A 22,920-nucleotide genomic window follows, 5' to 3' on the forward strand; every position below is an offset into this window, starting at 1 on the left:
AACTACCAAGTTTTTACGAAATACCTTACTTGGATGTTGGTAAATGACAGTCTAAAGCATCCTGTAAAATTATGGCACCTGGTGTGAAGTCATTTTCAAGAAAATTGTATTTTTGTATACATTTCCAACGGTGGTCGGCCGACCACCGTTGGAAAAACCTAACTATTTTTCAACTACTGCTCCAACTTTACACTTTTTTCAGTCCAAATTTTGTTTGCTATTGGTTACATGTTCATGAACGGGTGCAGGCCAGCTAGACTGGTTCCCTTACCTTACAATTTTCCGGCATTTATAAATTGATCCATTTTATCTTTAGTGGAGTCAAGGAACCAGACTACTTGAACATTTTTGTTTTTCTTGGTTTTTCCAGCATTTTCGAACACAAAACTTCAAACATGTCAGTGTAACAATATTTGATCTATTATACTAACCCCTCAAATAGTTCATTTCTGAAAATTACAGCAAAAGCCAATGATGTACATTCCCTTTAATAAGGTTGTGTTCTAAAAAATAACTTGGGATATAATTTGCACAATGTAATTGTACATTGTTGAATCCATCAAAACAACTTTTTTTATGCTTTTTCCTTTAATTAAATGTCAAAGGGCGATCTCTGTCCTACTTTGAAAGCAGAATACACTTGTTCATGTTTAATTGCAGAATAAGCTGTTAACATCATTACACATTGTCAGCCACTGCATCAAACGAAGTTCATTCTGTGCTTGGCTCGACTGGCTTGATACACAAAGGGAATAATTATTTGCTCCACCAATTACACAGTAGAAGGCCATTGCCTGATGTAATCAACTCATTTATCTTTATCTGATGCAAGTGATTTGGTTCACTGTCTCCGGCAATTGATGAATGGATGATTAGCCATGATTGGATGAAATTTACTGTTGATTAAATCGGAATCTTCTCTCCAACACGGTGACGTCACCTGCTTGTTCATTCTGCAGCTAAAATACAGATTTTTTTATTCACTTAATTTTATTTACAGTATACCATTTGTTTTATGTACATAATACATTTTGTTCATTATTTGTGAACAATCATGTGACCAGCCAAACAAAATGAGTCGCAATTGTCCACTGCTCTTTAGTACTAAAATGCATTAACAAAATGATGTACACTAAATATGAGTAGGAGCAGGCTGCATCTTCACCCACGTGAAACAAGATGTCATACTGAGTGATTAAGTTGAAACTGGAGAGCAGATATTCCTCTTTCCACAGCATAAAATGACATATGAAAAACAAGACTTATTTTGTGGTATATAGAGTCAGAAAAGAAGGATCTGATTTATTTTGGATATTTTGCCATCGACTTTTCTTTCAGAATTGAATTTTTGAACGAAAAGTCGACAAATCCCAGAGTGCCTTCAATTAGTGTTCTAAATTCATATTTTAGCAATACCTGTTGGCCACTGCTTCTAATGTGTAGCCTCCCTGAGACCTTGCCACACAGCGCCCTCTGTTGACGGTTCAACAGTGGCAGGCAACATTTTCACAGTCTACCTCAAAACCTTCAAACTTTGATGATGAGCTCTTTTGCAGTTTTGCACAATGAGAGTACATAGTCCAAAGAGGTTATCAGCATCACTCATTTCATTTCGGGCTAGTTGTATTCAAACCTTGTATTTTGACTAACCCGATAATTATGCTCTTAACCTATTATACAGTCCTAAATTTTTCTTTTACACCCCACAAAAAAAAAGCCTCAAATCTTATATCACCCCACAATTGCTTTTCATTTCATATAGATCTCCCCAATAACCGTAGTATTAGCTTTTCAATTTCATGGACCATTTCACGTTTTCAGTTCTTGGAAATTGGGGTAATTGATATCACCAGTCCTGTGACAATTTCATAATTTTAATGAATATGAAGTTATTTTGGATTTTCATTGTGTGTGCATGAGCATGTATTAAGTTGCAGTAAAATTGCTTCCAATCGAAGCAGTCAGGCTTTTTTGTTACGGTGCACGGCCAGTGTACATATCAGTTACGCTTTAAAAAGGCCTCAATGAAATGTGAAGCGGTGTTCTTTCAGCGCGTAAGAGAAGTATTGATACTAGATTCATCTGATGAGCTCACTTCCTAGAGAGGATATGGCCTATCTTCTCGGCAGATTCATTTGAGGCTCAGAATTGCCAAGATTTGAGGAAGTGAAGCGAAGTTTGAAAAGATAATTTGGTCCCTGATGGCATTTGGGTGACAATTGGAGTATTGTGGAGTGTGAGGTCATCAGCTATTGGAATATTTACCCGGGAAAAGGATGCTTATAATAGGCAATACAAACCTCGGACAAAGAGTGACTTTGGCGGAATTTCTCTTTGTGTGATGTTTTGTATTGTAACAGGAGATGCGAAGCAGTTTCTGCAATGGATCATGAAGATGGAGAGCCATGGGGGAAAAAAAACATGGTTTACTCAGAATAGCGCAGAACAGACTAGACGCGATTTAGACTGTCAAAAACGGTTCATTCAGGTTCTTTGTGTGTTATATCCGCGGAGAGGGGCGGCTGCGGTCGTGTGCGCATATCCTCTCATGACGTGATACCGGCGGCTTCTTGGAGATGACACTCGTAAAGTGCTCCAGTTACCACTTCCGAGCAAATCTTCGGGCATCACCCTGCTTTGCTTGCTGCAGTTGAGCCACGGACCAACAACTGAATATACTCAAACCCCACACACATACACGCAGACAAGCCCGTGCCCCTGGGTGAAAATCCTGCCTAGGAGTCTGGCTTGACCGTACTGGTCAAGTTGACAAGTGTTTCCTCTTATGAAATCATATATTTAGAAGTAAAGAAGTACTGAAGAAAAAGTCAGGTGAAATTGCCAACGGGGCTGTTGAGTGAAACTGGGACAGCTCCATTTTGGATATTGAGGGTGCATTCACAGGCAATTTGTGAGCAGTATGAGAAGGGACATTGGGAAAAACAAGGAGAGGATGTCACATGTGCCAGAATTGATTCTGAAATCACTTCATAATTTACCTTTAGACAACTCCCCTTGGGCAGTTGCCAATTTGTGGCTAAATCAAAAGAATTAAGTGTCTAAATCTCCTCAGCAAGGCACATTGCACAGGCAGTCTGTCACAAGCAAAATACAATTTATTTGAACAACATTGTTTCTGACTGCGCATGGTAATGCCCGTTATCAGGTCTTTTGACTGTGCTACTAGCTTTTTGTTTTACAGAGGGCTTTTGAAAATGTACCTGGATTTGCAAGTATCACTCCTGTTCTAAGATTTTACTGTGTCGGCTGGGATGAGGGGTGGGGGTGCTTGCTCAAGTCTTGTTTATGCCACTGCCAACCCTATACCCACAGACAAACCAAACATGGCAACTTATTAGCAAGGGTAAGTTATTCTTCACTCTTATCATAATCTAATATAACTTATTTTGTCTAGCGCAAATTCCATGATAAAAGGTATGTTCAAATGCGCTTTCCAGCTAAAAATTATACAATACACTTAAAATAATAAATTAAATAACAAAAACAATCCAATCTTGTTTAGAAATGCACAGAAATGCATTACAAAGTAATTACAAAATTTAAGTAAAAAAAAAAGAAGTAAATTTAAAACAAAACCAAACAAAGAAAATTACCGAAATCACTATAGAGAATCAGTTAATAAGAAATTATAAAATTAAGACATTACAAAAACAAGACATTATAAAATTCACCATGGTAATGTCTTCACAGTTGATCCAAAAGTATACATAAGACATAATTTATCCATACCTGTCAAGGCCAGAGAAGGAAAAATATGAGTCCCTTTTGAGAATAGTGAGTCCACTATCACAGTACAAAGCAACCTGATAATGACCACAGACACCCAAGGCTACACTCTTTACAATTAAGGTTGTTCAATTTGACCAAGTTGAATGCAATACTCAAAAGATGCCTGGTGTAAAAAATCTGGAGGGGACTCAACTGAAAGCCAAACCAAGCAAGGATTATATTTTTAAAGAAAGGTGTTTCTGTATCGCCACTTACCACACTCGTTGTGGTCTGATTGTAGGGAAAAAAAGACCCATTCTTATTAATCCCAAATCCGACTATAAAAGTGCTTCCCGGTTCTCTCATTTTACCCTTATTCCCCTGTAGGAGAACAATCAAATCTTTGGAAGAATTCGAGAAGCTACCGTGGCACAGAGAAATGAAGGTGCGAAATATTAGCAACCAGGTATCGTATTCCCACAGGTGAACCTGGTGTATGAACCCAATTAGAGGACACGACAATGCGGCGTCCCCACGGGACGGCCTGAGCGTTGGATATTAAGATATTGACCGTCACGTTCCACTTATCCCTGGCCATGTTGACCTGTAGTGTTGAGAACATTGACCCTTATGAAACTACACCGTGACCCCATGTCAACACAACAGCAAGTTCAGAGAGTGATAAAAACCAGCCATGTATTTATAGTGTAGGCTTATCAATACAAATCCATAATATGAGTTGTGCAGATCCTGCAGCAGCAAAACACACCTCGGGCGAGTCGGGGTTTATATTGGGCATTATGCTCATACAATATTGTTGAATATTGCTGGTATGCAAATTAAGATAAAGTCTAGCCACAGTTGGCTATTCCGACATGGGTTTGCACTACTAAATGATGCTAATTATTGTGTTGCGTGAACGGGAGTTTTTGTACTAAAGTATTTTGGTTACATTGACAGAAGTGTATTCAAACGCTCCCCCTTCATAGTTGGAATACACTGTCATCCAAATCAGGTGCAGTAGTGTGTGAGATTACATGGCATTGCCCTGAACTATCCACATTCAAGACGGGGATTATTTCTCCGCTGAACATCTCTAGCCAATTTGTGGACAAAAACATATCTTCTCATCTCAATGTTCATGATGTGCACTCGGCATCTATAGGCTGAACTTAACTCGTTTGGCTATAAAAAGGGATGATTAACATTCTGTCCATGACAATTTTGGTGTAGAAAAACTTGTGTGAACTTGGCTCGCATTCCCTAGGTTGCAGCACTGTTGTTATGGTGTAAGCAAACATCGTTTTTGTATGACATGCCATTATTTGCTATGCTAACTCTGTTAACTTTTGTCATGTTCCTTTCTTGTTACTTCCATTGCCTGTTTGCGGCATGAACTGTAGTATTATAAATAATTGATCTTTGGAAAATGCAAATTTATAGAGGCTGCGACAGTTGGCTTATAAAGCTCTCTCAGAATTCAAGAATGGTTTCAATGGGTTCAAAGGTTCAAAACCCAACCAATTTTATTGATGAGTTTCTGGCAATCGAAAATCGTGCTACCGAATGAAGAATTGAAGTTGTCAAATATCATGCAGATTTGTTTTATTCAGAATTGTGCACGCTGCAACCACAACAGCCACTTGATCATGATCCTGCTGCTTGTGGCACAGGTGGTTTCTAGATGACCCCGAAACTGAACGGCAGTTGAACTTGATTTACAGCCTACAGGTTTCCCACTCAGATGCCCTACTCAATTAGCATCCTCGAGCCCCCGCCGGGTGCGTGGCCGGCCGGGGTGAAGCCTAGCCGGGCCAGGCCCTCTCGCTGTGACCTGCCCCGGTGTGCTTGCCCCTTTGGATGTGTCACTGTCAAGTGCGTACCCGGGTCACAATTCTGGTTGGATTTCACAATAAAGTCTCAAGTTCAGGTGGCTGTGATTGACACAATATTGGCACCTGTGGGCCAGAGGAGGGAAAAAAAAGCCCGCAAAAATGCTGCTCGCTTTGTTGGTTTCATTTGCAGTTAGAAAAATATTCCACACAAAACAACCTAGTTGGTGATTATTGTGAGTGATTAAATTCTTTCAGTTTGCAAGTTGATGATTTCAAATGTTTTTTTTTTATTAGAACCTATAAAGGTTTTGACTTTGAACACCTCGGGCTCAAGTTCAACTTGGTGCGCGGCTTCATTGCTTCTTAAAGGCAAATATTATAGTTTTATATACTTTATTAAAAAAAGGTCAATAGGGCACTATACTGTAAATGTGAATTTTCAAACAGCAACCCTGTTGCAAAACATGTATTACATGTGTATGAGATGAATGCCGCAAACTTGTTGGCTATTTGTTTCCAGGAAGCGTTGAGGCATGTTTGTCTAACTGACAATTTTCATTTTCTGAGAAAATTTAATAAACCAAAACAAAAACTTTGGTTTGAAAGTGAAAGCAAAAGTATATGAAGTTAGCCAGGCACTGTTGATTTCGACATCTGTTGTGCCAATGAGAGGCCCCTTATATCCCTTCAAACCACCGTTGGCCAAATTTCGGTTGGGCCAGAGATTTTCTGCTTCAGTGCAAGAAAAAATTTGGTTATGAACCGCGATTTATTCCTTGAAAGCAAACGCCAGATTTCTGAAAATACCAGCATTATGAGGAACGAAAATTCTGAGGAAAAAATTACCTTTGGCTTTAGGCACAGCTTTGTTCAGTTTAGTAAAGTTATGCAAAGTGAAATTGTTTGAAAGGAATTTTGTTCTGCAATTCAGTTATTGTGACATAAGGTGAACACGTTACTTGACGCCGTTCTGCGGCCTATGGTGTTAAACTTAGAGTTTTCTGAAATGGAACCACACTTAGCTCTATAGTTGAAACGCCGGAGGAAAAAACAATCAATGGCTCATTTCTCCATTGCCCTAAAACTAAGTCTCTGACCTCTTTCTTGTAATTGTATGCTCTTTCTTGTTAGTACATGTATCTGTTGTTCCAAGGTTGTGCTATAATCCCACCCTCTCTTATAATACAACTAGAAGATTGCTCCGTGTTTGCCAGTAAATATTTGCTATTCTAATTAGAGTGCATTGTTTGTGTTTGACAGATAATTGCGAAGGTGCTAATGCGTGCACTGTTCACTCTGCTTGCTTTGTTCGATAGCATAGGCTTTAGCCATTAGCAAGGCTGTTTTATTACAGTTTTGTAATGTGGCTACAAACCAGTGGGGGATTACACAGGATTTTCAAGGAATTTATACGGGCTGTAAAAGTAGTGTTTATTTTGTCAGAACTTAGAAGATTTCTTACTCAAGTGATTGAACCATTGATATGTAAACTCCATGTACATGATTGTACAACAGCAACTTGTTGGACCAATCATCTATTCACCAATTCACTTAAGATCTTTTGGCAAATTTCGAGTAAGCGTTGAAACTGAGGTCCGAGGCGCTTGTGTCCCAATAAAGAAAAAGGTCCCGAATGTCATGATAATGCTCAGTCTGATGGAACCTTCCTCCACGTCGGCTTCGCTGCTTTTAAATCCGTCTAAACATTACAATAATTGAAGTGAAGTGTCTCCGAGTTATAGTTGAATGCTATGCAGGTCAACGAAGGATTGTGCATCATTCCCTGCACTGCAGCAACTCAGACCAAGTGTTTGCCCTTCATTACCACATACAAGCGATATACCTTTATCCAATCTTCATCTTTTTATTTTCCCTCCAAGAGGACCTCTTTGCATCTCCCAGTCCCACCACTTCCAACTACCCATTGTTGTGTAGGTCAAGCATGTTTCAGTTCACAGACGCTCCCAACCCCACTGCCGTGGATAAGTTACGAGTCACGGTAATTACAAGTCATACATTGGCTTAAGTTTGATCCTCTTGATCGCAAGGATTTTGGAAGGCGTCCAAAAACAGCAACGGCATGTGAAAGGAAACCTGTTGTCTGAGGGATTGACATTTGGCGGGAAACTTGGAGTAGGTATTCTATGCATGTTTCCTTAATCCTTAATTGAAACCAATCTTCATTGGATGCCGTACAAGACTAACTGAATGATGGAACTAAGGTTCATTGTTACCGATGGAGAGCCAGCTAATAAAGAGATTGTTCCAACTTTGTATAAGGGGGGGGGGGGGGGGGGGTTCAACAGGTTGAGGGTAATCCGCGAATTTTCCCTTTTTTTCTATTTCAGGGGTGCATGAATAGAGGTCTTTTTACCGCCCTTTCCTGCAAAGCAAAACCTACGAGAACTGTTCCTGCCTATGTTTTTACCTTCCTTCTTCAATCAATGGTTTGACTGACGCCAGTGGATTGGAATCCCCCAAATGCCACCCCGGCCCTTTTCTACAAATTAATGTATACCTTTTTAAAGGTCAAACTTCAGCGAACGCCTAATAAGGGTCGTTGATAGTAATTACCACGGTTTTCACACGTCTTTGATCAACACAGTAATTAGCACTTTATTGTCCTTATTAATCTGGCTTTACGATCCATTGTGGCGTTTGTCTGCATTCGCCATTACCATGTTGCCAGTTCCCACAGGGCTCATTTCCATAAGTTTGAACTTTCAGTCCCTGGACATACAGAATCCTCCATTAGCTACAGCTTGCGGTTTTTCGAATTCCTATTAACTCCAACTATTTTTTTTTTGGACCAAAACCAAGTAAAAGTATACTTAAGTAAAAAGTAAAAGTTTACTTCTTCAAAAGTCTTCAAAGTCATCTTTAATGCATTTATGGAAGATTCATACACCCTTACTTGGAACATCGCTATATGAACGGAACATTGGGTTAAAGGGAAGATACAACATTTGCAAACATCATAAAACGAAATGGTCAAATTTTCACGAAATACCTTACTGGATTGTTAGGGAATGACAGTCTAAAGCATCCTGTAAAATCGTGGCTCCTGGTGTGCTGACATTTTCAAGAAAAAGTGTATTTTTCCAACGCTGATCGCCCGACCAGTGTTGGAAGAAAACTGGCTTTTAAAAAAAAAATGCTCCTAATTGTTCATATTTAGTTATTCCGCATTTTCTTTGCAATTGATTACACACCTGTGAAAGGGTACAAGCCTTCTAGACTGATTCTCTATACTTTACACTTTCCCAAAAACTATAAATTGCTCTGTTTCATCTAAAGTGGGTCAGGGAACCAGACTACAAGAAAATGATTGGTTTTCTTGGTTTTTCCAGCATCTACAAGCCCAAAACGTGAAACAAGTCAATTTAACAACGTTTGCTATAACATACTAATCCTCCAAATCCATATATTTTTGAAAATTGCAGCAAAGACAAATGTTGTACATTCCCTTTAAGTTTACCAGTCGACTAAACTGCAGTTTCCTATCTCAATATTCACACATTGCATGCGTGTGCCATGCATCGGGCGCGTGTCAATTCGGATCGAGCTCCCTTTTTGAATTCGCCGGTCTCCTTTAAAGTAGCTCAGGCATGACGACATATGTTATTAAAATAAAAACCATTTGCATGGCTTTGTTTCTGAATATTGCCATAATTTTGGTAGGCGGGTCAGCTTCCCTGATAATAGGGATATAAAAAACAGCATGCGCCCTAAAAGTGTGGACGCGCCACTCTCGGTATAATGAGTATATACCGACAATTCGGCGGCGCGCGGAACTCGAATGGTACCGGAAAACGAGGAAGTTCGGCCCGTGAGATGATGACCATCTGCCGCTCGATTGATCGACAGCGCGCGGAGACTGTGAGACTTGAAATATCTCCGTTACCAACGCAAGTGAGCTGGAATATGAGGACAAAATCTGCAGTTCTGAAGTAAGACTGACAATGCCACAGTATATTGTAATGTAGGCCTATGTCATGTCCCAATGAACTTGTAAAAACATGGGGTCGTTGCCCTTTGCATAAAGCGATCCTCTGTCATCATAATTATGTCAGGGGTACATCGCCCCCAAGTCGGATTTTCCAACGTTGAATTTTGTTATTGGACTAAAAACTCTTTTCCGGGGCCGGGGGAGGGGGACTGTGCATGCATGTTTCGAGATAATATGGTTTTCAACTTGTACATGTATAAAATTTACATTGATTCGATTAAAGGTTAATCATTGATTTAATATCAAATGGTAAGGGAGGTGATGATTTTAAGAATTTTCTTTTTACTGGGGAATAAAAATAATCAAGACATAACCGATACCCCTCTCATTGGCATGGAATTATAGCCCCTGATGCGATTGTGCTATAGTGGTGATGGGTGATTGTGGGGTCGGGGGTTGTCTGCAGCCCTGCTTATTTTTTTTCTGCTCACCAATCTTGGAAATTCTCCGGTAACCGTGAAGGGAATAAAAACATAAAATCCCCAGGTAGGCCTTCATGACAGAGCATGCACATTATTTTGTTCAGCGGCTGCAGCTCTTCGCATAAATATAGCAGAGGCAGTAACATCATGACGGTAAGGAAGGGAGGGGGCAGCATCTATGATACCTGGCTGCATGCCTTGCCATATTCTGCACGTGGTGCATGCACGCAATGGGGCCGTATCATAAGTCCGACGCCTTATTTATAGGTCCGACGCCTCATAAGTCCGAAATTTCGGACTTATGAGGCGTCGGACTTATAAGGCATACAATTGATTTATTCCGCCTCATAGGTCCGACGCCTCATAAGTCCGACGTTGGAAAAACGTGGCGTTTAATTGTCGGAGGCGTCGGAGCTACGAGGCGTCGGAGCTACGAGGCGTCGGAGCTACGAGGCGTCGGAGCTACGAGGCGTCGGAGCTACGAGGCGTCGGAGCTACGAGGCGTCGGAGCTACGAGGCGTCGGAGCTACGAGGCGTCGGAGCTACGAGGCGTCGGAGCTACGAGGCGTCGGAGCTACGAGGCGTCGGAGCTACGAGGCGTCGGAGCTACGAGGCGTCGGAGCTACGAGGCGTCGGAGCTACGAGGCGTCGGAGCTACGAGGCGTCGGAGCTACGAGGCGTCGGAGCTACGAGGCGTCGGAGCTACGAGGCGTCGGAGCTACGAGGCGTCGGAGCTACGAGGCGTCGGAGCTACGAGGCGTCGGAGCTACGAGGCGTCGGAGCTACGAGGCGTCGGAGCTACGAGGCGTCGGACTTATGAGGCGTCGGACCTATGAGGCGTCGGACTTATGGGTCTTTATTTGGTTAGGGGATGCGATTTTGTCGGACTAATGAGGCGTCGGACCTACGGAGGCGTCGGACTTATGAGCGGACCCCCACGCAAATTACATGTACACTGTGGTGCGCAATGCATTGTTAGCCCATGATGACTGCAACACGGATTAGTTCTGGATTGGCTTCAGTCGATCCCTAAAACCTCCATGCTGAAACACAGTCATGATGACTCGCCTTGCATTCTCGGCCGTACGTTCTATTCATCGACAGACTCATCATCTTGCGCAAGGGCCAGGAGACAACTCGCAATGTCACAATACCAATTGATTTATCGATCGGACAAGCCTTCCCGAGCGTCTGGTGTAAACAACTTAGAGAATAAGTAGACCCATATCACGGTGCACAAATAAGATTCGATTAAATTTAATTGAGTCATTGACAAACTTCTTCCGTCTCTTTTCAATTTTTCATTACAATGCCTTGAGGGACTGTATTAAAGTTGTGGACAAAAGACCAACAATCTGGATTGAACAGATAGGCCTATAATACGCCACATGCAATCCCGTTCAGATTGACACAATCATTAATTGACCAGAATGCATTGTACAATGTACTCCCTTCGCAGTGAGATTTTTTTAATGGAAAAGTGGCAGCCCTTTTTATCATACCATCATTATACGCCCTATGCATGCTATGCTGGCCTACTTTCCGTTTCCACTCGCTTCTGGAACAGTGGAAGTTCACATGGGCAAATAACCACGAAACACTGATGTAGATTGTTTTGACCATGGAGCTATATACATTGAACATGCATGTTTTGACTGACTCTACGCCGATCACGTTCACGTTCTGGGACACATCAGATCTTTCGTCACCGGAATTCCCGCCAAAACGTCCTCTTTGTTTATTGAAGGGAGTCGAAACTCCAAGGTCAAGCAGCAGGTCTCGGCCCGCCGTGCGTGTGCCGCCCCGGTTCATGAGATCAGACGGGTCTTTTGTTCATTCAGAAAGAATTGGGTCCATCGGGAACAACTTGAAGCGGTTGTAGTGTGCTACTTCAGGGACGTCCTATATAATAGTTCCGACATGTCCCAATAGTATCTTGAATTATGTTTTCATATTATTTTGTACATCCATGGAGGAATAAAACACATCCTGCCTCAGTTATACTTCAAGCACCCTTTATCTGTCCATTATGCGCGCGCAGAAGTAATTCCAGACTGGAAATTTAGCCACGAGTTTCAAAAATAGGCCTCGCAGTCAACTTGTTTTTAATCGAAAACAAAATAATGGGCCCTATTTTAGCGTGTAATCAAGCATGGAGGAATACAAAAACACAGCGAGTACTTCTTCACTAATGATTCCAGTCTCCTTCACGCGAACCTACAGTTTTGTATCGCCGAGTAAACGTCTTGTCCATCAATTTAATTTTTTTTACCGAAAGAATGCCCTCTAAAACTAAAAGTAACACAAAGGTATGCAATATTGTTTTCAGTTTAAAGTAGTATAATCTTCGATAGTTTTGATTTCAGATTTCAACTAAAAAGAATGAAACGAACCGTCAATAGGCCTAAAGCCTATTATAGCCAAAATAATTAATAACATGTAATTTGAGTGTTTCATTACATAGTACATGCCCACTCACTGGGTATGGGCAGGCTAGGGCCACGCGCGTGGCAGATGTGGCGGGCTCCGCTCCATGTGCCTGCGCAGCGCCTCGTGTTTCGTTTGCCTTTGGTCTTTTGTGTTTCTAGCCGTTTGCGCGTCTACAAAAAATACTGTACATAAAACAAATTGTCCTTGTTTCTCTTGTTCGGCTCTCGTTGGAAAATCATGCAAAGCGCGCGAAAATTGTATTCCGCGCTCTCTGGCCACGCCCATTGGAACGCCATCCACCAATCACATCGACGGCGTGCTTATTAGCATAGGCGTGACCCTCGCACACACTCGCGCTTCGACCATGCATGGAGAAAATGACGTCAGATTCGTAGCGGACAAAAAAATACGTTACAAAACTCGAGCACGCACTTTGATTCCCGCGCCCGAACCAAGCACGCAGACTTTCTTCAAATTTACGGACGTAAGAAAACCTGGCGAAACCATATATTTTCTGACACGTCCTTCGTAGTTTTACCCCTGTCATGCCCAGCACGCTTTTCCCGACCATGGAGCGGCCGCATACCGACGAAGTGGGCCTGGAAAACCAAGAACAAACCCTTCAAATGGCGCTGAATTTGTCCATGTTGGGCCTGCAGCATGTCCACAGCGAAGACGAGGGATCTCTAGCCAACACGTACGACGAAAACAGCCGAAGGAGCAGCAATATGACGGAATGTGTACCCGTCCCAAGCTCGGAACATGTCGCTGAAATAGTAGGAAGACAAGGTAAGCTGACTTGCAGTGAATTGAGATGGTTTTGGAACGCTTAATTGTAAGGTTCTTTGTTTGACACGCTTGCTGAATTCAGCCATGTTTTTTTCTCGTGTATTTTCGTGTGCGCAATACATGCGGCGTGGTCCGTGTACAAAACCAATGAGCCATTGTCTAACCCCATCCCCCGTACACTGTGTGCGCACATTCCTATCCTGTGATAAATCGCCATGATGCATTGCATGCATTACAAAGTTGTCCATTGCTCAGTAATGCCCTCGGCGGTCGTAATTTCTCAACATTATTTTAAAGCATAGTGACTCACTTTAACTAGAATTAACAATGAAACTTAAATTTATAAAGTAGGCCTAGGCCTATTTTCCAGTTTTATTTTCAAAATCGTTCACACTTTTCGTGGTCGATTTTGTTTTGTTGTCATTTTCATATTGTTGCCATGATGTACTGTGTGCGGTCCTACATGCCCTAGGCCCTACCACTTTGTCCAATTTCACCCTTACCCCTTACTCAGTAAGAAAAGACTGTTCCTAACCCCTTTTTTTTGCAAAATCAGTTGAAATGGAATTAGGCAAAATGCTTGTTTCCCAACCTAGCAACAAACTAGCATGGCTTGGCAAAATATTAAAAAACACACTTTGTTGACATGTCAATTGCTTGCATTCTGTACTACTACTAGGCCAGTACTAGACCGTGCATCTGGATTTTCTTTTTGTGGGACGCAAATCACGCAATTATTTCCCATGATTTAAAAAAGGCCATAGGGCCTATATAAATTAAGATTTAATCAAAAGACAAATAGGCCTAGTAAAGGCCTACAAAAAATATGAAACCATTTTTTCATTTATTTTAACACTAACTGAAACTCTCAGTAACTGTGCCAAGTCGGCCAATATTTGACAAGCACTTCCTGCTTGAGTGTTGATCTAGGTTGTAAACAGAACACCTTTTGTATTGCATTTTTTTTTTGTCGGAGTTTGTGGAATTCGTTTGAATTGAATTTATTCTGATATCGGCATATGATAGGCCTATAAAAAGAAAACAAGGAAATGAAATAAATAAGCCAAACTTCATGTGAACTCTTTTAACTAAAACATTTGGAAATCAAACAAATTGTCAATAATGGAAAACATTTTCACCTTGTTTGTTTTTCTAACTTCTGTTGAATAGAATTACAATTGAATCATCAGATTTACAGTTGACACTCCCTATGTCACCTTGAAGGTGGAACAGAAAATTGTATTATCTTTTACCAGTAATTGTTGAAGGAAAATTTAACATTGTCTCAGGCAGAAAATGTAAATTTCTTGAAATGAAAAACATGGGCTCAAAACACCTACGAGTATGACAACCCAATAGAATCAAATAACAGCCAAAAGCAAGGCCTGCTAAAGCCAAGGCAAAACAAACAAGTGTTTTGTACCCACGTTGATCAACAAAATCAAACTGTATGGTATATATGGTTAAAGTATATGAAGAGTTTAGAAAATTAAACATTAGTGTTTGTATTTGTGTGCATTTGAGTCTGACGTGTATCAAAGGACATGGCGGGTGCTGTAGGGCATCTGCTGTTTATTTTAAACATAGCCCTGTACAAATGTCAATTTGACTGGGTGTAGTCCTGCATTAAATTGTGCAAAGCTAGAAGGTGCTTTTGAGATCATCCCTGTTTTCTTCGGCCTGAATTCAGTCCGTTGTGTTGGGTATGCTGTTCATGTTATCCAATTGCAAAAATGTATTTGTTACATTGCAACCAGTTGCCCTTTGCTGTGCTGGCTGTCTGCTTTCAGTTTCATCCTGTTATGCTGTCAGTGCATTGAAATAGCAATGATTTGCATTGCTGATCACAGTTCATTGAGATAAGAACTCCCAACAGATAATTTGCTGTATGACCATATCAGTAATGATTTAGATGTAGTCAGCATTTTTTTATCGGCAGTGTTGATAGTTTATTTATTTATTTTATACTTTTGCTTTTGTTGAACATGCAGTATAAATGCACGGGAGGTAATTTGTAAATGTCTCGCTATTTGAAAAAAATGAATCCACATTTGTACAATGACAGTGTGTTGTTCCTCCTCAAGGTTGCAAAATCAAGGCACTGAGAGCAAAGACAAACACCTACATCAAGACGCCAGTCCGTGGAGAAGACCCGATTTTTGTTGTCACTGGAAGGAAAGAGGATGTTGCCGCTGCCAAGCGGGAGATCCTGTCGGCTGCTGACCACTTCAGCCAGATCAGGGCACGTCGCAACAATCAGGTGCACGGTGCGGTGAATGGTACCACAGGAGCTGGTGGTGGTGGAGTCAATGGATCCCTGACTGTCCCTAACTTACCAGGACAAACCACCATTCATGTCAAAGTGCCGTACCGCGTCGTAGGCCTTGTGGTGGGCCCCAAGGGATCCACCGTCAAGAGAATCCAGCAGCAGACTAATACGTACATCATCACTCCAAGCCGTGACAATCAGCCCGTCTTTGTCGTCACCGGCATGCCGGAGAACGTGGAGAGAGCCAGAGAGGAGATAGAAGCCCACATCGCACTACGCACCGGCGGCCTGATCGATTCCAGTGCTGAGGAGAATGATTTTGCTTCCAATGGCACAGACACCGGTCTGTTCAGCCACCGCCATGATTCGTCCGTCTTCAAGCCCCCACCCTCGACCACGGCTTCTATATCGGCACTTACCAATATCTTCAACCCTATGGTGGGTGGGAAGAATGACCAGCCACGTGCCAACGGCGTGGGAAGTGAGAGCAACTACTTCTTTCCCAACACCAACGGAACCAGCAACGGTTCCACAAAGCTGAATGAGTTTAATCCCTTGCCGTCATTCCCGACCAATGGTTTTCTGTTCAACGATTGCCCATCCCCTGATCTGGGGATCGATTCGCCAGGGTTTGATCTACCAGGGCTGCAGTCTGCAGGTAACCAGTCTCTGTGGCAGGACCTGACGCGGTGCAGTCTGGGCTTGAACCCTGTGACCACTCAGCATCAAGCACCGCGACGAAGCAGCAGCGTGAGTACCTCGGCTCCCACATCTGGTGTGGATGCCAACGCTAACGAGCATCCACCTGCTAGGCGCATTCGCAGCGATCCTCTTGAGGGTGGCCTGTCTGCTTTGCCTTCGTTCGTGCCGCTGTCAAATGCCAATGCATTTGCTTCCAGCAATTCTGCGGGCAGCCATGGCAGTTCATGCAGCAGTCCCACTGATTCGTTGGGATCGTCCTCCGCGGCCAAAAAGAGCAAAGAGTGCGTGGTATGCTTCACCAGTGAGGTAGTCGCTGCACTGGTGCCCTGTGGTCACAATATGTTCTGTATGGACTGTGCAAATCGCCTTGTGGAAACCACTGATGGCGAATGCCCCGTCTGCCAAACAGTGGTGACCCAGGCCATTCGCATTTTCACCTAAAGCATTGTACTAATGTATCCGCATTATGGTAGTACTCGCCACAGAATTGTTGCATTTCGTAATATAGATGTTGATGAAATTAAATGTTATTGGACTGTCAAAATATTAAAAAAAGTTCATCGTTGCATATTGTATAGCAAAACAGATTATGGCATAAACTAAAAATTTTATTCTTCAACTTTAAAGAAAAGAGGTCTATTTCATACAAAGAATGTCTACTGAATAAAGATCTTATTTAATTTACGAGGGAAATCATCTGGGTTTTAACAGAGCTTTATGTAGCATGTATTTAATGCAAGAATAATTATTGAAAAGACAGAGTATTTACTATTAACTGTATAGTTTTCATTTATTTCTTATATGATTATCTCAAATGAATGTAACCCGTAACACTTTCAGTTGGGACAATTTGAAAATGAAATATATCAGATTTTTTGTCTATACATTATATTTTACCCTGTCAGATGAACTTATTTAGCGCATACCCTAGACTTATTTTATTGTATACAAATTAGGACCCTGTATCATATTGGTGCCCGGCTGAATGTCTCAAGTGAATTTTTTTTTTGTCGTGCATATCCACGTCAAAAAAGATATTTGTATAAATAGTTCAGAGAAGTGTCTTGTGATTTCGTTGCATGTGTAGTGAGAGTCTTATTTTTTAATATATTCCAAACAGTTCTTGTGTACCTGTATATGTAGGTGTGTTATTTGACCAAATATTCCATGTTCTAACAAAAAAAGTTAACTATCGTTAAGAAATGCAAAAGATATTTTTTATTTTCCTGTTGGCCCATTATCCTCATTCGGCCATGAACGTTACTAATGTTGTTATATTTGCTGAGACTTTGAAGAAATTATAATATTGTAAGAGTTTATTTTTTTGGTCGTGAAAGAAAAAAAAATTGACGTTTAATTAAGATGTTGAAATTTTTCAGATTGTGTGCTGGTTTTTTGTACTTTGGTAGTTATTCAACTGAATCGAAAAGCAATGTTCTTATACAACTATTGCAGGTTGATTCCTAAAAAAAAAAATTTAAAAAGAGAAGCACATTATTTTTGTAGCCCATTTATATTCATAGTGATCATTTTCACTGCATTTATGTTGATAACTCGTTATATTTTTGGCATACCTCTGTGTGCAACTAACCATTCTAGGTGTCGTGTATTAAATGCAAAGCATTTGTTCCTGATGTTTGAAAAGCTAGTTGGCGGTTGCCAACTGCCTTTATACGCTCTGGATTTTCTGCAATTTTTTTATTTTTTTAACTAGCTGCCAAAATTTAAAAAACCAAGTAGAAGAGGAACTAAAAAAAAAAAGACTTGCAAAGATTATTCCAAATTCAGGGATGGCCAGGTCGCCGTTACCGAAATCCTTGGCAAGATGCACCCGTTGAATGTATGTTGAAAATCCGGGTTTTATTTTTTTCCTTAATTTTGATTTAAGTGCTGCAAGTGTGTTCGAGAAAGGGGCGGTGAGAGAGAGTTAAAACTCATTTACTTTTTATTATGAAATGACACTTAGAAATGCTTAATATATTTTGTTGGTGTAACCGCGCCTATTACAGTAGCAATGAATAATATTCGCCCTTCAAATACAGTGTATTTCCTTTTGTTAATGGATGGATTTAGGAATGTATGCGTTACAGCAGTACTCAAATGTTGTTGGCTCTTATCAGAAAATATGCCGTGGTTGATGTATTTATACGCTTCAATGATGTTGAGATTCCACAGTTTAATCATTCAGTGTTTTACCGCTTTCTTACTAACCGAAGAATTATTAACCACGATGTTATGTGAGGTATATAAGAATATGTATTTTTAAAGGGAGAATGTATTAATGGTGCACATCCTTAATTTTTGTCAACTGTACCTTCTACGGCATTTCAAAATGTATTTTTGTCGCATGCAGACACGAGAGTTAAAACAAGAATTTCTAGTTTTTTTCGGGCAGCTGTCCAGCTCTCCATGAAATAATTAAAGATTACTTTGCACTATGCAAGAACTCCAAGCCCACGCCTTTCTGGCATGAGAAATAAACAAAAGTAAAGATTATATATTTACAATAAGACCGACAGTACCAAGACGCGTTAGTTAGATTTTTCTATGAATACTAAATGAAAAAGACTGTATGACAAAACCTTTTGAGATGTTTTACCAAAAACAACAGCAATTTGAGACGAAAAACCAAAACAAAATGACCTACTTCCCTGTTTACGATAATGTTTAGAACTTGGCTTTCTCAGTATTCATTGTTCAGGTGTTTTTTAAAACCAGTACTGACTGACTCTCTCCCTCTATTGTCTATTTCTGCTTTAAGCATCAGGGCCTGAACTGGTAAGAAAAGTAATGTTAGCTCGATAAAACAAATTATGAAATATTTTATTAACTTACGACAGAAAGAGAAATGTGCACACTTCCAGTATGTCTTGCACATTTCATTATAATTTTTTGTATTTTTGGTATTAATTAAATTTTTGAAAGTTTTTAAAGAAAAGTGTTTTTGAATTGCCTAAATTATTATATTCCAAAAAAAAAAATTAAATAAAAAGTTATGTTAATGGAGCAATAAAGCAAGGTATTGAGTTGCTGGTAGTGCAGTTTTTCTATTTTCTATTGAAATGGTCCTTGGAAGTAGCTTATTCTGACAGTGTGGTCAAAAGCCAACTTGATAAACAACTAACTTAAACATGTACAGTGTAGTTCATGTAAACCTCTTTGCTTGCTTTTAGCAACGTGAAAATCAACATCAATTTATGTTTTTTTTTGCAAGGTAGACTGTTAACGTGTTTTGCGAATCTTGGTGTTTTATTTTTAGCTGGTTGTAGAACTGCTGTCTGGATAGGTTACGCTCCATTGTTTCTAAAAAATCAACTTGTGTCTTTACAAAAGTGGAATACGTCAATCTGTGATTTGCCAAGCTTTTTGACATGGGCAGAGCGCAGCCCTTGCTCACGTTTCATTTGATTACAAATTAGCCGATGCCGTCTAGCATTCACTGCCTCGCAACCAAGCGCATACCTGCAGTCTTACTGACCCAGCTGAAAGTGTCCAATGTCTGACGAGAATATTTTTCACGCGGCTCACTGCGAAGGGTGGGTTTTGCGTGCTAAACGGCATCTTGTAGTGTTTTTTAACTATTAATAAATTGAAATCAGTATTCTTATAATGTATGCAATTTTATTCAGAAACCATTTATATTCATGTACATGTATTTTTGTTTCTGTACAATTTAAATGATTAAATGTTACTTATTTCTTATTTAACTGTTATTTGAAAGCATGCTTCCTCCTCTTTTTCTTTTGTTGTGTTCAATCGGATCTGTTCCTGAGCCTGGAGATCCCACTTTCTAATTTCTAATAGGGAAAAAAGTGGCCGTATAGCTTCGTAGCGCATTAGAATTATGAAGCTCACCGTCTATAAAAAACAACTTATTAATATTAACAGGAAAATTCAACACACGTGTATAAATAGCAATTTTGTTGAATTTATGGATTTATGTTTGCAAACATAGTGGGCACACATAACCTTGGGAAACAATTAGAAATACATGTGCAGTATTTACATGTACATGTGATTTACATGTGGACACTAGTAATTTGAATGACGGTGTAATCTGAATTGTGCTTCAGAAGGTGATAAAACTATATAGATCTTCAGGCTCACAATCGGTCCCAGTGTTTTGTTATTGGTTCCTCTTTGTTGTGATGGTGCTTGTCAAAATTGTCCGTTTGGTTTCGTGTAAATGTTTTGTGTTGATTTGTCATTTGAAAATTGTGTGCTTTTGTTTAGTTTTTAAATTGAACAGATACAAGATTCCATAGCTAACTTCACAAATAGAAGTTGCACAAAAAAATTCCAAAATACGAAATAACAAATGCAATGATGTAATCGTTGATCACTTAATTGCTGCTGATCAAATAACATGTACATAAAACGCAGTAAACTAAAAAATGATTATAGTAGTTGAGTGATAATCAAATAGCTTTGCGTGAACGTATTCCTTCGCATTTATGGGGCACAGGGACGTTCTAAAAACGCCTCATCCTCCTTGCCATGTCGGTGGGAATCTCGACTCGTCTGGTTGAGGAAATGCTGCTTAAAAATACTTGACTTTTCGGATTTCACAAAAAAAGTTTTAAAATGGAGTTGCATGTTTATGTACATGTACATGCATGCTTTGGGTAACTCTTGTAAAGTACAGGTATATGCAATGAATATTTGATGAACCAGATAGATAATTAGCGGACTTTTGACCAAGTGTCGACGTGTAAGTGATTAAGTGGTTTGACACTCTAACCCCGGAGAAGTTATCTTGCGTGCTATAAATTGTCAACCATATCGGAGCTCATATCTGCGTGTAATTATTATCTGCCAGTGGAGCATTACAGACTTTGAAAAAGTTAAAATTTAAGGGCTAAAAAATGGTTCACTTGAACTTTGGTCTTCCTGGCTTTTTACCTTGTGAATGGAAAAGAAAGAATTGGTAACGAGTATTAGCAGTTGATTGCGTCGTGACTACGGATTGTGACCGTGTTACATCATATTGCGTACTTAAATTAATTTTTTGTTATGATTGATGAAAGTCCAGAATGACAGTCACATGACTGGAGGCACTGCAAAAATCTCATGATCACAACCAAGTGAAAGTGATACATGAAAGCAACTAAAAGTTGGTTGCCCAGAAGATGAAATTTATGAAGGTCGGTCAAGGAATATGATCACCGATTACAACAGATGCGCAAAATTTTAGTGTTTTTTTTTTAGCCAAGTGCTTCCTTGTTCTACAACTTGTATTTTTAGTTTCAATTAAAAATGCAAATATAAAATTAAGGCATGCATTACAATGAAAACCTGGAATGATCTTTGGACTAAAATCTAAAGTCAAACATCAGGATAAACTTTCAGGATTAAGAGGAATTGATCGTGTTTAGGTTTCTGTTGGTTTTGCACGACAAAATTAAATGGAGGAAGTTGGAATGAAAATTGGAAACTATTACAATATTAATCAACACTAACACTATTGTTGGGTTTATCCACAGTTAATTGAAGAAACTTAGCATCCAGTTTATCACTTGGAATGCTGTTTTCGTGATGATCACCAAAAAATAAACAAATGGCAAAATTAGGAAAAAAGTCTTGATTCCAAAGAAATTTGAGAACCAGAGACTGCGAGTGATGACTCAGTTGACCCCTGCGACGAGGACCGTGCTGAATGCTGATGCTAGATAGTTGCTCATCTATCCCCCCCCCTCCCCATCCAAACACCATCCATGTCAAAGGCGTGTTTGAAACCTTGGTTTTGTTTCCAGTTGGGCTTCAGCACCAACATAATCCTTTTGAGGCCTATCAATCATGTCCCAACCTCATATCATAGCATCGTGATGCACAGCAAAATAATATAGAGCCTTGGTCGTCTCATTTGTGATATAAAATTTCCTGAAGCGAAACCTGGAGATGAAGCTGAGGTATTGAATCCCCCCCCCCCCCCCCCCATTTTGGAAGGAAAGCAGCTGAAATCCACTCCCAGTGAATACTCTACAACTACAAGAAAGAGAAGACATGGTGACATGGTAAGTTTAGGGTAAGTAATGGTCTTGAATCTTAACTTCTTCCCTTCAAAGTGAAAAGTTACTCAAATTCTGCAATGGGTAAATATGTGCAGAGAGTATTGCTTTCTTGTCAACAAACATGTTTTAGTTATACTTTCCCATTACATGTACATGTATACTGGCATGTTTATAATCATTCTAACACTTATATGGCCAGCTAAGTAAAGCACTGCCTGGCCATAAGCCCATGTGTAAACCTTGCATAAAAGGGTTTTAATTGAGAAAAGAAAAATCTACATGCTGTACAGTTGCCAACCAGTTTTTGTACACTCAACTAGTGATCACCAGTGACTAACGACTGCAAACTTTTTCAATACTTATTGTATGTGTACACCGGGCCCTTTGTCAGGATTCGCCTGTTGGTGACACTGGAGGTCATTCCATTGGAACTTGATTGTGCTACACCCCCACAAATCCCATTCATGAACATGAATAGCATGAATAGAGGATAAGTCAGCCACCCCCATTATTTAATCCAGGGGTGTTCAGTGAACAAGAAAATAAAAATGGTTAAAAAACCCACACAGGTAAATTTCTGAATTACACCCACACATGAGCTTTTTGCATTGTGTGCGTAATAACAAGATTAGGCTAAAATTTTTGAAATTTCCGGAAATGTTGGAGGAGTACAGTTAAATCTTTTTAGCAAATAATTCATGAAGAATAATTTCCAACTTTTGAA

The 22,920-nt window shown here is 40.1% G+C and overlaps 1 protein-coding gene across 1 annotated transcript; it reads left to right on the forward strand.

The window, feature by feature from the left end:
* The first annotated feature begins 12,816 nt into the window (after positions 1-12,816).
* On the forward strand, positions 12,817-19,905 carry LOC119742195 (RNA-binding protein MEX3B-like). The gene is made up of 2 exons (XM_038218234.1): positions 12,817-13,214; positions 15,299-19,905. The coding sequence occupies exons 1-2, from the start codon at positions 12,971-12,973 to the stop codon at positions 16,624-16,626; spliced, it is 1,572 nt and encodes a 523-aa protein (XP_038074162.1). The 5' UTR covers positions 12,817-12,970; the 3' UTR covers positions 16,627-19,905.
* The last annotated feature ends 3,015 nt before the right edge of the window (positions 19,906-22,920 follow it).

This window comes from Patiria miniata, unplaced genomic scaffold, assembly GCF_015706575.1.
Source record: "Patiria miniata isolate m_02_andy unplaced genomic scaffold, ASM1570657v1 HiC_scaffold_5, whole genome shotgun sequence".
Taxonomy (NCBI): domain Eukaryota; kingdom Metazoa; phylum Echinodermata; class Asteroidea; order Valvatida; family Asterinidae; genus Patiria; species Patiria miniata.